Genomic DNA, 23,275 nt, shown 5'->3' on the forward strand with positions numbered 1-23,275 from the left:
TTACAGGTGGGAGAGACACCAGGACCAGCCACAGCATTCCATGCAGAAGGAGAGTTGTCTCTGTATTCAGGAAGCTACCATGCCTCTTCCACCAGCACCTCTCACGACATCTGAAACTAACCACTCTTTATGCACTCATCTCTAAAAACAGGATTTATATTCCTATTAGAGGGCAGTTGAGATCATCCAGTGGATGAAATGGTGGCCCCTTTTGAATCACAGCATCTCCAACTTGGAAACCTATTCCCCTGTCAGCCGACCCCTCTACCTAAGCATTTGTCCACTTCGTCTCGCTTCCCAGAGTTCAGTTCTGCCTGGAACACCCATTCCTACAGTGGCTACCCACAGATCTCAACAGCATGGGCTGGTCTTGGAATGCACCATTTTCCTTTGTTGTTTTTTTTTTTTTTTTTTTTTTTTTTTTTTACATTTTATTTGGAAACAGGGTCTCCTAAGCCAGCGCACGCGGCTGGCTTCGAACCTGCGCGATCCTCCAGTCTCTGCCTCCTAAGCGCGGGGATTACAAGCGTGCGCCGCCACGCCCGGCCTTTCCTTTGTTCTTGATGTGGAGTCTATCACATCATGCTCTCCACCAAATGCTCCAACGTAGAAGGCACCTTTGTATCTGGTCCAAAGCTTTATTCCCTGGTGTCAGGCAGCATTCTCGCTTCTGTGACACAGTAAGCCTGACCGCACAGCTTAGAAGAAGAAAGAGTTATTTGCTCACAGTTCTGAAGATTTCAGGGGTTCGGTCCATGCCAGGCCAGTTATATCAGTGGCAATTAGGCAATGACAGTGGGCGGCATAAAGAGAGAGCAGAAAAGTGAGAGAGAGAGCGCGTGCGAGCGAGCACGAGCATGCAAGCACTCACACATCACAGAGGCCAGAAGCAACAGAGCAAGCAAGGGTATTCCAAAACATAAGCACGACCCCTAAGACCACACCCCCAGGGATCCTCCTCCACCTGTCTCCACCTGTGTAGGTGAGCACTTGGTAAATCCATCATAATGGGTTTATTCACTCATGAGACTATAACCATAATGACTTAATTTTATCATTTCTGAATATCATCAATACACGAAAACATTCTATATCCAAGCATAACACTTCCAGTAATAAGCACAGGGTCCATGATAAGTTAAGTCTTAAATAACTGGCTAAATGATGGAGAGGGACCCAAGATATAACCTTTCCTTTCCTATCCCCTATTCCCAACTCCAGAAAAAGAATATGAATTTGGTCAAATGCATGGTAATACTTTGGCACTGTCTGTCCTCCAGACAACAAATTTTTTTTTATATAAAACAAGGTGGCCAGGACATAAAGAGGGCATTGCAGTTATTAGAATGTGTGTGAAACTGATTTGTTACAGGATAATAAGACCTGCCTTCTTGATATTTAAAGCCATGCTTAATCTTGTCCAATTTATGCCTCGCTTCCTCCCTCATTAAGCAGCCCAATGCTTGTGGTTCTAATACCTTAAATTAGGAGATACTCCTGTATATCCGTATGTTCCTGTATTCTTAATCCTTTGAAGAAAAACAGAAATAAAAGAGATTTATAACGGCTCCAGGACCATGTGAGGAAAGACACTCAACAGTTGAAGAGTGGGGCCACATGGCCACACTTAGGATTTGACAGTCTTAATTAAGCAATCTGCTCGCCAGCATCACCGGCAAGAAACCTGGCATGGTGTGATAGCTGTCCTTGTCCCCTGCCACCTAAAAGATATTTGCATTTGCATGTATGCTGGGTTCTCAGAATTCACATGCATTGGCTCAGCCTGCAATCACAGGAAGTTAGAACTGAAGGGGACCTTTGGCACTAGAGTGCAAAACTGTCATGCGGCATTCATTCTCTTGCTGTGCCAGCCCAGCATCATTTCTTTATTTCAGACAATAGCACCTCCATCTCGCCAGGCCAGCAGGAGTACCAAATCTTCTTGGGCTCTGAGATCGGCTCAGGGATGGATGCAAGACTCAAGCTGACTTAGAGCTAGCCATGAGATATTTGCTAGACTGCTTGGAAAAGGGAGGCTCTCAGCTGTTGAGCTGGAAGAACTGAGGGTTAAGGGTGCCAAGGGCCATCCTGGAGAGAGGCTCTGAGAGTGAAGATTGAAACCGACACTTAAGAAAACAGAGCTGAGGAATGAGAGGCCACACTGATAGCCGCATTAGAGCTTTGAGATCCAGGTGTTCCTGAAGCTGACAAAAACCTCGAAATTTTTCATCATGAGAGGTAATAGTTTCATATGATTTTTTTTTTTTTTGCTGAAACTAGCTGGAGTTGAGCTGTTGCTGATTATAATCAAAATAGCCCTGATCAATGCACCTTCCTTAAATAAGTGAGGTAACGAAGATACAAGAAGAAAAAAGTCACAGAGTCAGTGTTCACACTAGGAAGAGACTCTGATTCTGAACCTTCTTTGTAAAAGCTCTCGTAGTGGCATGTGTAGTCTTGAGGGGCTCCATGGAATTCTATTCTGACCCTCACTCCATACTCAGAGGCTCCCCAAACTTACGGCCACCCCCCTCTTCCTCTCTCCTTTGGTATGTCTCAACCACCCCATCTCTGAACTTGTGAAAGGGCTCCAGATAGCTTGAGATACACCACTCTTCCCTCTCATCTGCCTCCTACTCTGAACTCCAGAAAGGCCAGCCACACTGTATGACCACATGGACTCCTGGTCACATGCCACCTGCACTGACAATTCAAAGCTGTGAAAACAGATTTCATAGTTTTCAATCAATGTTCACCAGTCCAGGCCCTCTATCTAAGCACTGCCCTCTGTTTCTTTGACCATGAGTAATAGCTATTGTCAATATAGCAATGATACAATAGAAACACACACACACACACACACACACACACACACATTATCTTTTATGGAATAGCATACTGAGGCAGAACAGAGGACTTAGGAACAGGAAGGTTTAAAAGAAATCATCTGTGTAAAGAACAAAACTCAGGAAGGTTAATGGATACAGGGATAACAGTGCAAGTTAATACAAAACATCAGTCCCAAGAGTAATCAAAGGGGTAAGTATGAGGGAGTCAGACAATTTGTGGCAAGAGATTAGATAAGAATTAAAGCCGGGCGTGGGGCTGCACGCTTGTAATCCCAGCATTCGGGAGGCTGAGACTGGAGGATTGTGGTTCGCGGCTAGCCTCAGCTACTTAGTGAGGCTCTTTGCAACTCAGTGAGACCCTGTTTCAAAATAAAGAATTTAAAAAATAGGGCTGGGCTTGTAGTTCAGAGATAGAATGCCCCTGGGTCCCATCCCCAGTAACACACACACACACACACACACACACACACACACACACACAGATAGGAATTAAAATTAAGGATTGAAATAGGGCAGAAGACATTAGGTCTCCATGACTCCATTCTGATCAAACAAAAGAAGAGATAAACGAGGAGCAGACGAGGAGCCACAAGAAGAGATAACCGCTCAGCCCATGAGAACTCCAATGATTACTCTCTTTGGGGACTCCTCCCTGTATGTGGGGAGCATTTTTATTTTCTATCTTCCCTTGGCTTAAAATAAATATGTATACCCCCATACCCATCCTTCTGGAGTCTGCTGACTTCATTCATAAAATATAACAGGCAAGACCCAGTAAGAAGAGAAACCTGCATCATTTGGGGGCAGTAAAGGAAGACTCTGGTTACAATACGATCCATATACCAGTCTTAGAGGTAAATTTAGATTACTATAAGGGCAGGCAGGGTAAACAAGAAGCTTGCTGGATGTTAGAAGTATGGTTGTGAGGGGCAAGCTTCGGGGAAGGTCCTAGCTACAATTATCCCTGTACTAATTTTGGCAGCCAGTATTTCAGGGCTTACTATAGACCAGCTGCTATTGCTCAGATTATCAATTAATCCCCCAGAAAAACCTAATGAGGTGGCTGCCATTACAATATTTATTTCCCAAATGAGGATACTAAAGCATTGTGGGTCTTTTGTTTTGTTCTAGTTTGTTATTTTCCCAAGATGCCTAAGTCACTCCGCTGATAATGGGCTGACCCTGGATTTGAACCCACGTGGTCTGTCTCCGGGGTCTCTACATTGGAGGCTCAAGCCTGCTCAGAAATTGGAAGTTTCAAAAAGTAAAATTCTCAGTGCTGATGATAAATTCCTTTCATCAAATGCCCCAGACCCCACACTGCGTAGCCAAACGGGACGTACTGGGGGGGGAAATGGTGTAAGTCAGATGGTGTGATACCTAGGGTCTATTTAGTTTGTTCATTCTACTGATAAGAAAACATATGCCAAGAGAACTCCATCTGCCTCCATGTCCCTCGCCGGGCGGGACCTCGCACTCTATTACTTCACCTGTTTACTGTTCTTCACAGGACAACTTAGGACCCTGGTCCAATGGAAGGACTGACAGAATCCCATGATCGCTGACCCTGATACGCATATGTGTTCAATGCTCACCCGTCCCACAGTCATAGAATCCCATTATCCCATGCTTATGAGGCAATTAGTAATAATGTACTTATGAGGATCCCAATAAATTTTAATTGATGGATGACTTGATTGTTATGCATGCGTTGGTGAGAGAAAAGGGAAAACCTGCAAAAACATGCTTCTGTGGAGACTTGTTTAAATATAGGAAAAACTCTTATTAATGTAAATAGGAAGCCACATTCTAACCCAAAGGATAATCAACTTCATAATGATAGAGTGAATTAGGTTGTGCCAGAGTAATTTTCCCTGCCACGTCGTGACAGCTTAAAACAAATCCACCACTTGGAACCTCAGCCGTGTTCAGCTGTATCGAGACTGCCATCCAGGTGACGTTAAATAATTTCACTAATCAGTTCATCAGTCTCCCAGCCGGGGAGTAAATAAATATAAGTTAGTAGTGTGAAGGATGGTGATAAAATGGAAGGGGGGCTATCAGTGTTATTTTTTCAAGTCACCAAATAGGAGGCCAAACGCAAAAGGACTTAGGAAGTTCTCTAGAATAGAAAACACGGATAGACAAAAATGGGCATGAACTCAGGGAAACACATTCCTCCACTCGCCAGGCTGGAAGGTCTGTTATTTGTTACCATCCAGAGGAAATCTTTTCGCCAGGGTCACGGGGGCCTCTGTTTTGACATTTAATTCACTGGCGGTGTATTTCCTGTGTTAGGATTCAAAACACCCCCTCACATTGCTTTTTCATTAATTGCCTTCATTTTTCAAGTCCCCTGTTTGATTTATAGTCAATTAAAAACACCCTCAAAAGCCATGACTCATGTATGTTAAATACAAAGATGATTAATGCAGCTGCACACGCTCCATGAGTGATCCGGCTGCCTCGCAAGGTCGGTGTCATGGCGGCATGACCAGGCACTGTCTCCATGAAGGGGACACCTGGGCAGGGTGGGAAGTCAGGTGTGGAGGGCCACTGGCGACCAGGCACTGCAGCCATCCAAAGCCGGGAAAAGGAACTATCTTTTCTACATTACAGAGGAAGGCTGCAAGCAGAAAAAAAAAATGCAGTGGAAATTATCCCCCTATTTCATCCAGGTTGAAGAAAATCAAGGAAAAATTAAGTGACTAATTTCCTGACTTTTTCATCACACACATCAATAAAAGCTAAGAGATGCTAGACCAGAGGACTCTGGATAAGAGCAGGGGTCTGGAAATTCTGGGTTCAAATCTTGACGCCACTTACGTGATACCTGTAAGTGATACCACCTTGGGTAGCCTGGTTCACCAGCCCTGGTCTTAGGTGTTTTCATCTCTGAAGTGGACACACGAGGGCTTCTCTCCTATATGTACTGTCCTATGCCCCGGACACCTGGGGAGCGCACAGCCAATGTCAAGTCTTACAGCCACAGATGGTGCGCTGGTCAGAACCAGAGGTTCTGTACACCCCAACATCTGTCCCTAATGCGAGCACACCTGTCAGATTTTCTCTAAGTGTTCTCCCTTCTGTTAGCACTGTTCTTGAGCCTTTTGTGATGAAGTCTGCTAAAAACTACTACCGCCTCCTCAGATAACATGAACATGTTATAACTTCAGAAGAATATCAGAAAAGTCAAGGGTATAGAGTAACATCTTCCTAAGGCCACAGGCCAGCCATTTCCCATAAAATATGGTCAATGGGAACATCAGATGCACTTTTATAAAGCGCAGTTCTACTGCCTCTTCCTCATTAATTAGTCCTTAATCCTTTTATTTATGACAAATAACCTTTTAAGAGAAAATTCTGGTCAAAAGTAAATGGTAATATTTTCCCTCTCTTCTTCATCAACTTATTTTTTTATATACAGGCTTAGAAAAAATTATAAAATATACTCTATCAATTCAAGGTATTTTTTAAAAAAGAATTCTACTCATCCATGAATTCCAATGTCCTAGACTCACTTTTTTGACACTAATTCATCTGTTCAGAATTGTAATGGTCAACATGACTTGTTCTCTTTTTTTGTGTGTGTGGTACTGGGGATTATTGAACCCAAGGGCATTCTACTTCCGAAGTACACCCCCAGCCCTATTTTTTTATTCTTTATTTTGAAACAAGGTTTACATTACAGAAGGTCTCACTAAGTAGCTGACACTGGCCGGGACCTGTAATCCTCCTGTTTCAGCCTCCCAAGTACTGGTATTACAAGCATGTACCACCACGCCCGGCTATGACTTGTCCTGTTAACAGCCTGTTTCAGAGGGTCATGCTAAGGGTACTGGATTTATCTAAAGCCTGTAAATGATGTCGATAACAATGACAGCAAATGAGCAAATTAAAGTAATGCTAAGGGGAGCTCCCCTGCATATACAACTTGGTTCCCAGTATGGTCTCCACTGTTGTTGGGTCAGCTCCAGAAGTAGGGACTGCCATGACAGAGCAGGTGATTCACAGCTGAGGATCCAGATAATTTACCCACAGCCCAAACCCAAGGGTATTTTAAACCCAGTCAATGTGAGTTTAAAACTACATGATGGTAACCACAAGCTTATATAATCTCTAAGAAGACATGATTGGAACTCATCTTTTCTAGGACCATTAGAAGATAAGGTCCCATAAGGCGGGTGTAGTGGCTCACGCTTATAATCCCAGCACGTGGGGGGCTGAGACAGGAGGATCGCATGGGTTCAAAGCCAGCCTCAGCTACTTAGTGAGACCCTTAGTGACTTAGTGAGACCCTGTTTCCAAATAAAGTATATAATAAGTCTGGGAGTGTAGCCCAGAGGTAGAAAAGACCCTGGATTCCACCCCTAGTACCACAAAAAAAAAAAAGAGAGAGAGAGAAAGAGAAAGAGAAAGTCCCTCACTGGGGTTTCTAAGAGGGATCAGAAAGAAAGATAATACCACTCCATGGTAAGCATCCTCTACTAAGAAGAGCAGTACAAGGTCACGGGTACACGATCCTGCCCTCCTGATTAAGCTGGCCAACTCTGTCCTACTAGACCCTAGCTAGTTGGAGAAGGTTGCTTTCTTTATCGCACATTTCTGTGTTGGTCAGGAGTCTCTTATTGACTTGGACAACATGGTTTAGTTAGGATCTGTGTAGAGAGCACTTGTGCACCAGTTCTGGGGAATTCCTCCATAATTCCCAGTATCTCTTGTTGATCATCTTGGCTCCATGATCAGCTCTCCTGATAGAATGGAACAGTAATGATACACGTTACACTTTTTTTGGTAGTACTGAGGATGGAACCCACAGGACATTCTACCTCTAGGTTATATCAACAGCCCTTTTTTAAATTTTTTTTGAAACAGAGTTTGGCTAGGTTTATTTAGTCTTGCTAATTTGCTGAGGCTGGCCTTGAACCTGCAATCCTCCTCTCAGTCTTCTTAGTACTGGGAGTACAGGGATGCATCACCATGCCTAGCATATGTCACTTTTGAGCTGAGATGGTTAGATATCTGGGGTACCTTCCCTTCGTTCTTTTGTCACCTCCTGGCTTCCAGCTCATTTTGGGATTGGAGTCATCAAGGAGAGGAGCTGAGCCTACATCTGCATGACCTAGATGAGAAATCAACATTTACTGTGTTAGCTGGCTGGAGTAATTTGATACCACAGCACAGCATAGCCTGTTCTGACCAATATGGGCATTCTATTAAAAGCATGATTATACAGGCTAAATTACAAGTAAACTTAGGTGTGCTAGATGTGTTATTTTCTCTCTCTCTCTCTCTCTCTCTCTCTCTCTGTGTGTGTGTGTGTGTGTGTGTGTGTGTGTGTGTGTGTGTGTGTGTTTGGGAGAGACCCATGAAGGATGAAAGGAGAAGAAAGAGTACGGTCCTAGTAGTAACCAGTGGTGGTCCCTCTAGACACTAGAGGCGGCACGCGTTTCCCACTAGTAGAGGCTGGAGGATCATGTGTGTGGTTTCCTCGGGGAACTCAATGATCATAGATTCCCTCCTGTGCCAGGAAGGTCTGTTTGAGCCGAGGGAGGCAGGACAGAGGATTCTGATTTAATAATTTGCAGAACCCATGATAGTAAGGGTTTGTCAACTGGCATTTGCTCATCTTGGCTAGGTACCTAGTCAGTTGTCTGGATAAACTATTCTCCTAAGCCTGGAGGATTTCTCTTCTGGGTGTCAGCTGGGACGTTGTTACCAGTGTTGCTAGCCAACTCCAGTGGAGTCAGGATGACAGCCATTACAATTCACAGCAGCCAAATCATGGAACCAGCCCAGGTGCCCCTCAACAGATGAGTGGATGACAAATGTGGAGATATACAAGAGAGACACACAATGGAATTCTCCTCAGCAAAAAAAGAACAAAGTTATGTCATGTGCAGGAAAATGGACGGACCTGGAGATCATTATGTTAAGTAAAATTAGTCATAGAAAGTGCAGGGTCATATGTTTTCTTTCAAACAAGGAAGCTAGAAAGTAAATGGGGTACAAGAGGGGCTTTAAATAACGAAAGAGAAACATCAGTGGAGATATAGAGGAGCCTAGAGGAGGGGGGTTGGGAGAGGTGGAGTTAATGAAGGACCACTTCCACTGATGTTATGTACCTATGAGAAATCATGAACATCAATCTCAGTATCATGGTGGAAAATAAAAACAGGCAGGGAGCTGGGGAAAGCCGCCCAAGTGCTGTGTGCAAGTGCGTCCCTTTCACTGTAAACTACGTTATGATAGGAGGTCACAACGCACCAATAAAAGTGTACGTACATTAGGTAGATGAAAGCTACTAGAATTCCATTATCTTCATGCTGGAGGAGAAGAAAGAGCTGCCGTTCCAGGCTCTCAGAGAGTTCTAGGTACAGAAGCTTCTAGGGACCTTTCCCACATCAACACACCCTCTCAGATTCCTTCTTGTCAAAGGCCTTGAATGGCAATCTCCTCCCTGAGCTGCTGCCTTCCTCTTTCTCCCTGTACATCTCCTTGAAAGTCAAGAATAGCCTTACCTTCCCGGCTCTCCTTTCGAGGCCCAAGTGAACCAAGAAAGTTTTGCCCAAGTTGTCATGAGTCGGGGGCTTTGCATTGCTCTGTGAAAGATACCATGAAAGAGCTCTGCTGGCCGCATCAGAAGAAATAGACAGGCGCCATGTTTTGATCCCAGCAGCTTGTGGAAAAATGGTCTTTTAAAGAAGAAAGCAAGTCTAGTTAGTGGAAAGGAGAGTAGAATAAAGAGTTATTTGGATGTGAAGAAAAAGAAAAGGCTTTAGAACAACTGAGGGAAAGACGTATTGGCGTGAACAGTGAATAAAATATTAGGAAATAAAAGGAGTGGAGGCCGACCATTAGCAAGAGTTAAAGTGAAAGAGATTGAGTCATGGAGAATTGAGGAAGGAGATGAAAAAGGATAAAAGAAAATGTTACTGTCAGAATAAAGAGAACAGGGAGCCTTGGACAGAATAAACATTCCGTGTAACCTGCTAAAAGCAGAACACAGAATTGGTTGAATGCAAGTCTAGGTTATGAGCAGACAGAACACATCTTTCAGGCAAAGAGGATGCTTTCAGATGGCTTTATGAGATGTAGACATTAACTGATTGATTATGCTGTGTTTATACCTTCTGCAGCACAAAAACTCGCAATGATTGGCAACCAAAGCTCTTAAATATTGCAAAAGTACTAAGTAAGTGGTACACTGGAGTAGGCTAGTATCATCATTCCTTTCAACCCTTATTATTCCTGCAGTATCAGCTTGTGTTTATGTCACTAAAATATCCCTAACCACCATCCCCTGGATCTTCATATGAAAACTCCGATGTGCACATTTTCAAGCCTTCTGGTCCTGTCTGATTCTTTTCATTTTTTCATCCACAGGTTTGCCTCCTGTCAGGAGGGTGTTTCTTCTAGAAGCACACATCACTCGCTGTTGCCCTGGTTAATCCCACTTTTTCAGAGACAGAAGTGATTCAGGTTGAATCATAAATAAATGCATGAAAAAAAAAAAACTTGGGAACAAAAGAGTCAGAGTGGGGCTGGCTGGTGTAAGAGATTGGTTGGTTACGTGAAAATGTCCAGTCCATATTTTGAGCTGTTAATGTTCCATTGCAAGTAGACTAGGGCAAACCATTGTTTCTACTTCTGGAAACCAGGGTGTTTTTTTTTAAACAGTATTAATAGGCACTCTCAAGGATTTGAAAACTTCTATTAGGAACATGGATCTTTATTCTGAGATGGACTTCAACCTACATCACCACATCTGCTCTTTGTAAGTTTTCCTTCACCCTAGGAATATATATATATATATAGAGAGAGACATACAATTTCACTAAGAGGGGCTGACCTGATTTTTCTGACCCAACAACTCACACACAACCATAAAAATTTAAATGTTCTTAATTGCCATATCTCTGACTTTTCCTGAATATGCTATCATTGATAATCAACACAGTCTCATTTAGCATTTACTAGCTGATACAGAGGCACCAACCATAACACCCTTAATTACTTAGGGGATTAAACACACACACCCACACCCACACATAGGCACACACAAAACTATGATATTGGAATGTACAGGACGGCCTAGTTTAAATTAAAAAGATTCTCCAAAGTATGATTGTTTCCAGCTTCTCAGTGGTGAATTAAAAGCTGTTTGGTGTCTTGAAGATTACAGAAGCAATCACATTTATGGGTCTGCTTTGCATACCAACTCTATTAATTTCCATACTCAGGATGGTTTTGCATTTCCAAGCATGTTAACAGAGATGCCATTTGGGATAATGACTTGGAAAAAAACAGAGAGAGAGAGAGAGAGAGAGAGAGAGAGAGAGAGAGAGACAGACAGACAGACAGACAGACAGACAGACAGACTGAAGGAGAACAGGGGACAGGAGAAATTAAGAGAGGGAGAAAAGGGGACAGGAGCAGTAGAAAAAATGATTCTTGCAAATCAAGTTCTGTTGAAATATATTGATCCTGATAAATACAAAATTAAAAGACAAATGAGGTTTCCTGATGGCGTGACCCCTGAGTCACACTCAGGGATCAAATTACTAGGAAACCACATATTGGAACTTGCTCCTTTGGCTTGGCCGGCCCCTTGTCATCACAGAGCCTAATTATGGAGGTGACTTTGGTGGTGTAATTACAGGAAGGTGGGCCTAGGCTTCACCTTGGACAGCTCCCTGGATGCTCAACACTGCTTCTTCATTTTGGGCCCCTTTCAAATCTTCCAATGTGTACCAGCCTCCCGGGGTAATCCAATCAGGCAGGTGTGTGTGTGTGTGTGTGTGTGTGTGTGTGTGTGTGTGTGTGTATACCATCAATTTTAAATTTTCTTGTGCAAAGACCATGCACATCATGCTTTTAGCAATGTACCTGCCGCCCTCTTAAGGATAAAGTAACATAATATTGGCATTAAAAGTTGGAAGTGATACTAACCACAGATCTGAGGGATGCATGTTTTAAAGAAATAAATTGGAATTTGGGGCGGACTGAAGTATAATCCACAAAATAAACAGGTGTCGAATCTTTCCAGAGACTGTCTTACTGGGCTTCAAGAATAGGAGTTTTTGATTCCCATTGCTAAAAATCCCCAGCAACCATTTATCATGCCCTCGCCATTACTCTGAGCAGATGCTATGGATGAGAAACCACAGTTAGGGCAGCGATCTAGAAGAGGGTGATGATTTTGCGTTGGGGTCTGCCCAGGAGAGATGCGTTTCATTTCCTTTACATAGCACAGAGCTCACACTGGAGGCTGACAGGCCCCTTTTCTGGGAATGGCACACAGCTGCCCACAGATGATCACATCCTGAAAAGCAGACAGACACACCACTCTATTAACCTCTATGTCTGGGAGTCTCCAGCTCAAGAACTCTCACCCTGAGCCAAGCAGTGACATAAGCAACAGGATCAAAAAACATTAGGAAATGCCACATCCTGAGACACACTGCAATACACGGGTGGATTCAGTGAGGAGGCGTAGGCCGCGCACATCGCATCTGCAGGCAGAGTCGCTTACAGTTTAGAACCGGCTGGTCCTCGATGAATTCAGCTGGCTGGCTGATGTGGAACACTTTCTGCTGGAATCCAGGAGTACAGCCCAAATCTTCTGCAGATGTTAGCAGCAGCACCTGAGGAAAGCAGAGCCATCAATATTTTAATAGCGGCTCGCGTGTTGGCCCCGCTAACTTTCACCAAATCTGCAAGTTGCAGACACGCGCCGAGGTTTTAATTTCATTTCCCAAATGAAGAGGCAAGTCGATACTTCTCTCGTGGCTGCCAGCGACGCGGCTTTTGGCAATGATATCTGGGAAAGGCACAAAGGAGAGCAGCTGCTGCCGCTCCCATTAAGTCGCAGTTAAAGAAATAACGTCGTCGTCGGGCTTTTACACCTGCTAAGAATCTCGCCCCGGATTCCATGTGTGAAATTTCATTATAGAAACTGTCAATTTCCTGTGACGCCTGAGTTAAAACCAACCTTGCTTTCGTACATGCAAAGGAGCATTGTCATCCCTGGAGAGCAGGAAAAACAAAATGGAACTTTGCCGTTGAAGCTACTCCTAACAGTAACTCAAGGTCCAATAGACCTTCACTGCGGTCCAATAGGGTGGCCATGAGCCCCTGGAATGTAGCTGGTACCAAAGTGAGTCATCATAGGCATAAAATACATATACATATGCATACATACATACGAATAAATATATGATTATATATATATGATGCTGAATGGACCAAGTGAGGTATATGTGTATAGAAACATATATGTATGTATATATATAGTCTATAAATATATATAATATACATATACCTTCACTATTAAGTCTATTCAGCAGCTGTATGGAGTAGGTGTTAAAGAGATATTGTACAGAGGGTGAACCTAACATTGTTAAGTGGTCAATGAGTTTGCCCAAGGTACAGTAGAATGGATAGAGTTGGGACTTGATCCTGGGACTAAAAGTCCCCTGAGTTTGTTCACAGACAGCCCCATTCATGCCACTCAGACTTTCCATAGCAGCAACCTTTATGTTTCTTTAAATGTGACTTTTCCCCACTTTGGGAATACTGGGAATTGAACCTAGAGGCATTATGCCTCTGAGGTACACCCCCAGCCCTATTTTATTTTTGAGGCAGGGTCTTACTTAAGTTACAGAGGATTAAGTTGCCAAGGCTGGCAACAAACCTACAATTCTCCTGTCTCGGTCTCTCCCAAGGATTACAGGCATGCACCATTGTGCCTGCCATTTCCTTAACAACTGTGGAAGACTGCTTTAATCTGAATACAACACCGGTCGAGAAATAGACATGTCCAGGAGAGTTTCTGACCACTAGCTGTTGGGATTTGGTGTGTTATGACCTGGTTCCCTCCCCCTTCCAGTGAGGAGACCAAGAGACAAGTCTTCTGTCTCCCAGTTCTACTAGGGACTGAGCTCCAGTTTCCCACCATGGCATCTGGCTTGGTAATTCACATTTCATTAGCTGCTTGCTCTGGCTCATTTCCTCATGTCCTGTCGGGATTTTTCTTCGACCAGAGCTCCAAATAAACTATGCACTCAAGTTCTTGGCTCAGTTCACTAAAATCTTAGAAAAATCCAGACTTGGATAGCAGACCCCCAATTCTTAACCACTGCACACGGGCAGCTGAAGAAAGCCCATTACCATCTCCAGCGGCAAACTCAAAAGAGGGTAGGAAAGGTTGGGAATTGCAGAATCAGAGGATCTCTCTAAATACCAGCCTTCTGAAATGCACTGAACCCCAAGGAACAGGAGCAAGAATCAATCTCGGGAGGTTCACAGTGCCGCTCACCTGGGCCACATCACAGCCACTGAAATGAAGGAGTCATCCCCAGCCTGACATCTGTGCTCTCGGCTCAAAGGGCAAAGGACGCTGCAGCCCAGCATCTGTGCAGTTCTGCTAATGAAACTCTCCCTGTCCTAGACTCTGGTCAGTTCACTTCTGAAGCAATCAGAGCGCTCCCATCCCACAGGGCACACATACGGAATGCAGATTCCAAACTTAGAATAATTTGCTGGCAATTTTGCTAGCAGAAAAATCTATTACCGAGCAATGCTAATTCAGTTTAACATCAATGGCAAAGGTTGCCTCCAGGCAGCTGGTGCCTACAATTACATGTTACCTTGGAATTGGCTAATTCTGCCCTCAAATTCCAGACCGTAAACCAGTCACCCCATATGTTTGAAGGGAGATGCAACTTCCCCTGGATACTGAGCATAAAAATCCAGGAATAAGAGACATACATTGATGATGAGGACACAATTCTGTAGGTGAGAGGTGATCTCCCGGTCTGTCTACCTGTGACTTTGTCTCTGTCACAAACCCATGCCAGGAGCTATTAAGAATGCCTGTGGAATTATAATAAAGGACACAAAACCTCCCCAACTCTTGACCCTTGATGAGGTTGGGGGAGGTGTAAACTCCCTCCCAAGGGCTATAGTTTTATCTGAAAATTTTGGGGTCGGTGCATCTCCTAGTCAAAATTCAGGCTGGGCATTGGGGTATAAGACTATACTCCTAGTTCTTGAGAGGCTGAGACAAGAGGATCACAGGTGTGAAGCTAGCCTCAGGAACCTGGTGAGACTCTTAGCAACTTAGCAAGAGATTGTTTCAAAATAAAAAATGAAATAAAATGGGCTGGGAGTGCAGCTCAGAGGTAGAACACCTCTGGGTTCAATCCTCAATATCACATGCACATAAACACAAAAAGTTCAATGGTTTGTGACATACAAGTATGACTGCTGATGACTGCTTAGGACAGTCTTATGACTGCTATAAGAATCTGTCAAATCATTCATTCATTCATTCATTCACTCACTTATTTACAAATACTTGTTAAACTCCCAGAATTCAGTTGGGGCTTTGCTAGACACTCCACAGGAACTTAAAGAGAAGCACTATCATGTAGGCATTGAAAGCACAGACACCAGGGCCATTTTATTCATCTAAATCATGGCTCTACCTTTTACTGACCGTGTGAACTGGTAGTTGCATGGCTGTTCTGCACCTCAGGTTTCTCATCCAAAAAAAAATGTAAAAAAATGAGCCAGGTATGGAGGCACCTACTTGTAATCCCAGTACTTTGGAGATTGAGACAGGAGGATAACAGGTTTGAGGTCAGTATCAGTAAGTTAGCAAGACCTTCAGTAACATTTTATGACCCTGTTTCAGAATAAAAAATAAAATAGAAGCTGGGCCTGCTGGCTCATGCTGGTAATATCAGTACTTTGGAGGCTGAGACAGGAGGATCACAGTTCATGGACAGCCTCAGCTACTTAGTGAGGCCCTCTGCAACTTAGTGAGACCCTGCTCAAAATAAAGAATAAAAAGTAGGGCTGGGGGTGAAGCTCGGAGGTAGAATGCCCCTGGATTCCATCCTCAGAACCATCACAAAAACAAAATGAAACAAATAAAAAAAAAAAACAAAAAACCAACTGTGCATTGCGTGTGGCTGTGTGGATTCAGTAGGGTGGGTCAATTAAGCAATTAGAAAGCGGATGACAGGAAGGCAAGTCGATATGTGTTAGCTCTTACAATATCAGGTCTAGAAAAGAAGAGAGGCATGAATACACCCTAACTTAATTCATCTACTAAAATTAAAACCTGGGTGGAAAGGAAAATACAGGTCCCTTTGGGAGCATGTCAAAGCTGGGGCACGGCGGGGGGGGGGCATCGCCTCATCTAGCGGTGTCGAGAGAGGCAAACCCACAGAAGGAATGCTTCTGATTTGAACGCAAAAGTGAGTAAGACGGGGCCGGGTAAGAGCGAAGGGATGGAGACTTTTTCATTTTTGTTAACTAACACGCTATATGCTTTCTTGCGAATTCTTCTCTGCCTCTCTAGGGATCATGTCATACATCACCCAAATTATAAAACTGCATTTGGAAAAGAGTCTAGACTAATGCCTCCCCGCAGCTGAATTTCTTATATGCCACCAGCAGTAGAGTGTTCTAGAGACTGCTACTGCCCCTTGATAACTCAGCAGAATTCACAACAGTATCTGGGCACAAAGTCATCACGGGTACCATTCTTCAGATGTAACCTAAGTTTGGGGTGAAATATGAAGCAACACCCCTCATCATTGTAGAAGTAGTACTGGACAGTAGTCCCCAAACCAGGCAAGCCCTTCTACAACACCACCAGCTGTCATTCTTATAAACCAGGTAGCATCTGGTTCTAGGTAGCACATGCCTATAATCGCAGAGAGGCTGAAGGCAGAAGCATACCAAGTTCAAGGCTAGCCTCAGCAACTTCATGAGGCCCTCAACAATTTAGCAAGATGATGATTCAATATAAAAAAATCAAAAGTGTTGGTGGTATAGCTTGGAGTTAGAATACCTTGGGTCCTATCTCCATTACAAGAATGAGATATTACTTAGATGTACTGTTTCTCAAATCTTTTGTAGGTTTGCCAGAATATATGCTACAGGAACCCCAAATTTATCTTGAATGCCACAGCAATAATGGTATTTCTATATTATTCTTGCGTTCATTTAAGCATCAGCTTGCTCCTCATAAACAAGAGGTAACCGATGTACCTTTGAAAGTATGGCAGTTATCAAATTTTATGATTCTCTTATTGGGAAATTACAATCACCCTGCTATGAAAGCAGATTCAAGTCTCAGACAGACAATAATCATAGGTCTGAGCCACACTGGATCAATACAAATCCTGGTACCATTATTAGAGAAACAGTGAGTACATCATCTATATCTCAGTTTCCTTGGATGTAAAACCAAAGTTATGTTGACATATTACAGGATATCATAAGGATTATGAGTTAATTATTGTACAGAGACTTGAATAGCACCGTACCTGGCACATAACAATTGCTTATTAAATGGTTATCATTATTTCTACACATTGTGCTTCAAGGACTATACATGACTCACTAATAGATGTTCCCTAGAGTAGACATCAACTCATATCCCTGAAATATTTGTTGCCTATCATGGTTAGAGATAGAATGTCCCCTAAAGAAATTGTAATTAATGTTCAGAGATGATGCAATTAAGTTGGGTTACAATCTCATCAGTAGATAAATACATTGTAATGGGTTTACTGGGAGGTAACCTAGGCAGGTGAGGTGTAGTGGGAGAAGGTAAGCACCTGAAGGTGTGGTCTTAGGAACAGTGTTTATGTTTTTGAATCCCCTGGCTTGCTTGCTCTCTCTGTCTGGCCTCCATGATGTGAGAGCAGAGCCCTTGCTCTCTCCATCTGCTTCCTGCCACTAAGCCCAAGCTCCACAGACATTGACCTCACATGGAATGAACCCACAAATCTCCAAAAACTGTGAGCAAATAAGCCTTCCCTCTTCTAACTTGTGTGGTCAGTTATTTTGAGTCATAGCAGTGTGAATGAATGTCAACAGAGACATTGCTACTATAAAACTCTTCAGTGGATGACTGGATTCAAAAGTACCCAAAGGGAAGCAGCAAAGACTTGAACCCAAGAGTAGAAGACATGGATCATTTGAATGTCACAGAACATCCTGGCTGAGCTGGGCTACCTTTGTAAAACTACATTAAGCCCTCTTCAGAGCGTATCCTCACATCACCCCATTTAAACCTCTTTTTAGCTTCCACTTCTTTTCTCCAGCCCAGAACTTTCTTTAAAAAAAAAAAAAGCAGGGGAGAGGGGATGCTTATCCTGACAGGTAGCAACTCAAGAATATAGCCAACTTTGGAGTTTGCTTCCAGAGAAAGGATTTTTTCTCTCTCTCTCTCTCACACATACTGCAAGTTGCCAGCTGGCAGCCATGGGTTGGACGTGGGCAGCAGCTGTGGCTAGCGTAGCCAGAGCACTGTCTTAAAACTGAATCACTAAGCTACTGGGAGGGACACCCTTCCAAGCTGTCTTTGAGATGCTGCTCCTGGTGTCCTCATTCCTACTCACTGAATTTGGTCTCATCCTACCTGGCCCTCCAGACACCTGAGTTGACCCTGTATGCTTTAAACTTTGGAGACAGACTCTTGGAGCCAGGCACCCTCTGCTGTGAGTCCCCAGCCTCATGCCACCATGGTACCTGCTCCTTTAGCTCCTAGCTACATTGCAATAATTTATGACATGGGACCCATGTACCAGACAATGGATTGAAGTAGGAAGATTACTACAACATCTAGACCTGGACCTTAAAATTTCCTTTGTGATTCTTTCTCTTCTATTTTCCATGAAAATAGAAAGAAACGATTCCTAATATGTCAATGTCATCCAATAGAAAAAGCCTGGGTACCTGGGAAAGAGGATAGGTACATGGGAGAGAAACCAGCAAAAAAGCATCTACTCTTCATTGTGCCAAGTCACAAGGTTTGGGGCTGTTTGTCACAGCAGCTAGCTTAGCTGAAAATACATTAAACATGCAAGAAACTTGGATAGAGGATGTCTACATTACTGACATCACCAGTATGTTCCAGTAGCCAGTGAGAAATAGCAGGACGAAAGAAAAAAGCGTAACACAACTGTCCTCAGAGCATCCATAATAAAGAGAAACTCCCTTTTACAAATGGTTATCTCAACAGGCAGTGGACGACCTCAGACCTCATCCTCTCTAAGCCAGTTCCCAAATGGTATTTTCCAAACAAACCCGCATGCATCTCCCAGCTCCTCACGGTTTTCCTTTTACTGAGTCTCTTTTCTTTTGCTTTTAGTCTGGATGGACAGGTGCTTTATCCTCCCCCCACAGAACCCCTGGGGTTTATTCCTGTCAAAGTGAGTCTACTGGAATCAGTGCGGAGGGTCTCAGATTGGTGGGGAAGAAAGGCTATCCTATCTGACTTGGAGGACGTAAAAATGTCTCAGCACTGCATTTTGTTTATTTCTTTATCCCACTAAGGACCAAAAGCTTAGAGTCCTGAAAGGATTTATAAATGCATACTGCCAAGAGCGAGAGTGTGGAGAAAAGAAGTGTTTCCAAGACTTGCACAGGTGATTGCACACAGGCACACACATGTGCACACACACATACACACTACAGGCATACGTCTATGCGCACACACGCAGTGTAAACTCACATCATCAACACTTCCTTAGGATGCTCCCGGTGTTTTAGAGCCCCAGGGACAGAGAACCGCTTTCTGCCCACTAAAGGAACAGATAATTGAAAATGATTTTGTGGTCCTTGTGGCGAGCAAAGAAGAGAACCCCTCTGCGCTGGTGAGCCCTGCTGTTGCTTCATATACATGTTGAAATCAACTTCCTGGACCTTATTTCAGATCAAATGTTACCCAACACTTTTCTTCACATTATCAGAAGGAAAGCTGCCTGTGTCTGGAAAACCATGGCACCCGAAATCCAGGCTAATCTACAGGTTTCATTCTGGCTATATGGCCATATCTCTGACTTCTGGCATATTATTGTGCTGGGCCCAGCATCTCTGTCCTCTTTGGTAGAATGATGTAACACTGTCTATCACATACAGCTGCCCGGAGGCTTTAATGCTTTAATGGGAACATGAGAACAAAAACAGAAAGAATTATGGTCCCCCCAAAGTATCCTCATCCTAATCCTGACATCCTGTGGTATGTTAGCTTGCACGGCAAAGGAGAATGTGTGGTGATAATCAGCTGATCTTAAAATAGGATGCCTATCCTAGATTATGTGATGGACCAATGATACTTGGTGAAGTATCTGTGAAAATAAAGAAAAGATTCAAATAGAGAGACTTGATAACAAAACTGAGGATAGAGGGACATGGTATCCTTCTGGATTTGAAGATGGCATTAGGCTGACATCGCTGGCTTTGAAGATGGAGAAAAGGGCCGGGAGTCAAGGAATGTGGGTATCTGCTAGAAGCTGGGAAAAATGCAACAACAACAAAGAATTCTTCTCTAGCAACTCCACAGAATATTGCACCAATGCTATCAGCCCAGCAAGACCCACTTTGGACCCTCTGGCCTCTACAATTGTTTGACAATGCATTTTTGTTGTTTTATATTCATGTGGCAACAAACTGCGTGGCAATTTGTTACAGCAGCCACAGCTAACTCATACGGCCTTCCCTGCCACTGTCTTTGCAGAGTATATTGAAAAAAAAGGAAGAGAAAAGACAGAATGGAGTTTTTGATTTTGAAACCTTTGATAAGCCTATAGCAACAACGGTCCTGAGTGTGCCTTTCCTGAGTATCAATAGGCATTGTTCCTTTTCTTTTGTTTTAGTAATCTCTCCTATCAAGTTAGAGGGCATTTCGATCTGCCCTTTTCATGTTGTACTTGTATTGTTTTATTAATACCTTTAGTCAAAATTCACAATGTCTATTTCCGCCAGTCTCCAAGCTGGAGGAGAAGTTAACAAAGCCCATAATAAACTCATTGTCTTGAGAAAAAGACAAATACAGGCACCTAATATAACAATATCGTAGCTTAAGTTTCTACATATTGGGAATTTTTTTAGGAAATAGTTGAGAGCAAAGACTTTTAAGTTGGACTACCTGTGTTCACATCCCAGTTTTGGTCCTTATTTTCTGTGTGACTGTGAGCATGTCACCTGACTACCCCGCCCCACCCTTACCTCCTTTGAATAACAAGCAGCTAATAATCATATCTATTTCCATTGGTGGTGGGCACAACAAATAAAGCATTTAGGAGACAAACACAGCACCATTTGGTGCTGTGTGCTACTACCATTATTATTAATATATTATTTATAGTAATATAGAGGCATGGGTAAAGTGTTATGGAAGTAAAGGAGAAGTGACATTCTTTAAATGAGAATAAAGTCCTGAGCCATGTCACAGATAAGGTCACAGGAGAAAGGCAACCAATTTTTTTTTTTTTAATGTGGCAAAGATGAAGAATGAATGTTCCATGTTGGAGTTTGGTAAATAAAAACACCATGGTGTATCAGTTCAAGAATCAAGGAGCAATGTGGAGTCTGAAGCTCTTGGTGTTCTCAAGGTTATTTGAAGGTGTGATCTCACAATAGGATCAAATTGACAAAGTTTGGGTCTGGCTGCAGCAGGGACAGATGAAATTCACTCAGTGAAATCACAAATTTTATCTAAATAAAATTAACTCCTCACTGTTGAGATCCTATGACTAATCAATCAGGCTCAAGTTAGAAACTCAAAAGGAAAAAAAAAACTAAAATAAATCTAGGCGTGGTGGTACACACCTGTAATTCCAGTACTTGGAAGGCTGACACAGAAGGATTACATGTTGAAGGCCAGCCTTAGCAACTTAGCAAGGTCCTCAGCAACTTAGTGAAATCCTATTTCCAAATAAAATAATAAAAATGGGCCTGGGGTATATAGCTTAGATGTAGAATAAGCCTGGGTTCAACTCCTAGTACCAAAATAAATACATAAGAAAAAAATTTGGTAAGAATTTGAGTTAACACATTAGGAAGAGTAAAATCTAGAGGTGTCACTTCCCCCAGAGTTGCTGGCATTTGTCTATTTATGGAATTTTGGTAAATAAAAAATCAGATTTTTTCCCCTTAGGTCAAGAAAGGAGCCCGTGAATGAGGTCATCCTTGGGGGAGCCTTAGTAGCCCCAGGAAGTTTGATAAATATTAAAAACCTACAACATACCAGTACTGAAAATCACCATGTCTATACATCAACCTGGAATCTACAGAACAATGGATGGGCCGCTTCAGAAATAAATAATTTCTAGCACCGGAAGGACCCTTCCTCTTCCCTGCCATGTCCTCCTGCTCCCCAACTGTGCTTACTAGATCCCTTCCCAAAGACAACTGCCCGTACCTACTTCTTGTCTCAGGCTCTATTTTCAGAAAACCATGCCCACGTATTAGTTCCAAATTGCTGTTATAACAACATAGCCCGATCTTAATAGCTTGATAACTATTCTGTCATCTTAGAGTCGTAAAGCCTAAAAATGGGACTACAGGGCTGTGTTCCTCCAGGAGACTCTGTATTCCTTGAACTTCCACTTAGCTACATCCATAGCTCATGGCCTTCCTCCATCCTTGAGTCCAGCAGCATAGCGTCTCATCTATTTCTGTCTTTTTCCATCACTGTAACACCTTCTGTTTCACTCTGACTCTCCCTGGTTCCCTTTGATAAGGACTGTGCTGATTAATCACCCTTGCCTGGGTAATCCAGGTAATAAGATCATATTTCAAGAACAGGATGTAGACATGCTTATAGAACTATGATCCAGCCTACCACAACCCATCTATTGCTTTGATGAGAGAAGGGAAAAGTTCCATGAATGAAGCTATGGTCCAAACTGTCTAGGAGAGCACCACTCCACGACCACTCACGTTCTCAGCCATATTTGCCTGGGAAATCAGGAGAATCTATAGGAAGACCTTGCTGATGTGAATAATTACAGATCCAGGCCCAGCATTGTGTCAAGTTAGCAACTAGACTCTGACCTTTTCTTGCTTAGAAATAATTATCGGATCCGACTGGGCCTTGCTGTGAAGTGGAACATTTTATTCTAACTGCGCAACTCCCCACACTCTATTCTTTGCCAGACCTTAGACAGGATGTCAGATTTGTCATCACATGGGAAGGGTTTTATTAATTATCTTTCAGAGGCAAAGCCCTTTTTTGTAATTTATTTTTTTCACACCAGAAAAATTCTTCTATTGAACTAAATCTCTATCTTGTTAAATTGTTTTTTTTTTTCTCCTGCAGAAGTTCTCACTCCAAAAGCTTCCAGAAGAAAAGAAATAAACAAAGCAAAAATTGGTGTTGGAGGAATTTACTGTGTTAAGTAGAACACCACGGTTCTTTTCCCACAACGAAGTGTAAGAACATGCGTTTTTTTTTTTTCTTTAAAACTCGAACTGCCTCATGCACAGTTCAAACCTTTCTATAATCTTATTTGCTTAAGCACAAAAAATTGTGATGACTGCCCTTTAAATTTTAGTTATTCTGAAAGAATTGCTCATTGATATAAGTAACAAATCTTAATTGCTTACTATAAATC

General features: G+C 42.9%; 1 protein-coding gene across 1 annotated transcript in view; it reads right to left on the bottom strand.

Moving 5' to 3' along the window:
• Positions 1 to 23,275, bottom strand: part of CDH13 (cadherin 13) — a gene marked incomplete at its 5' end in the record, with an annotated part of 996,866 nt that overhangs the window by 761,635 nt on the left and 211,956 nt on the right. Inside the window, one exon of the mRNA XM_080702595.1 lies at positions 12,358 to 12,496. Within this exon, the coding sequence (XP_080558721.1) occupies positions 12,358 to 12,496 (139 nt within the window). The remainder of the gene's footprint in view (positions 1 to 12,357; positions 12,497 to 23,275) is intronic.

Source organism: Muscardinus avellanarius, assembly GCF_963383645.1.
Source record: "Muscardinus avellanarius genome assembly, chromosome: 10".
NCBI lineage: Eukaryota > Metazoa > Chordata > Mammalia > Rodentia > Gliridae > Muscardinus > Muscardinus avellanarius.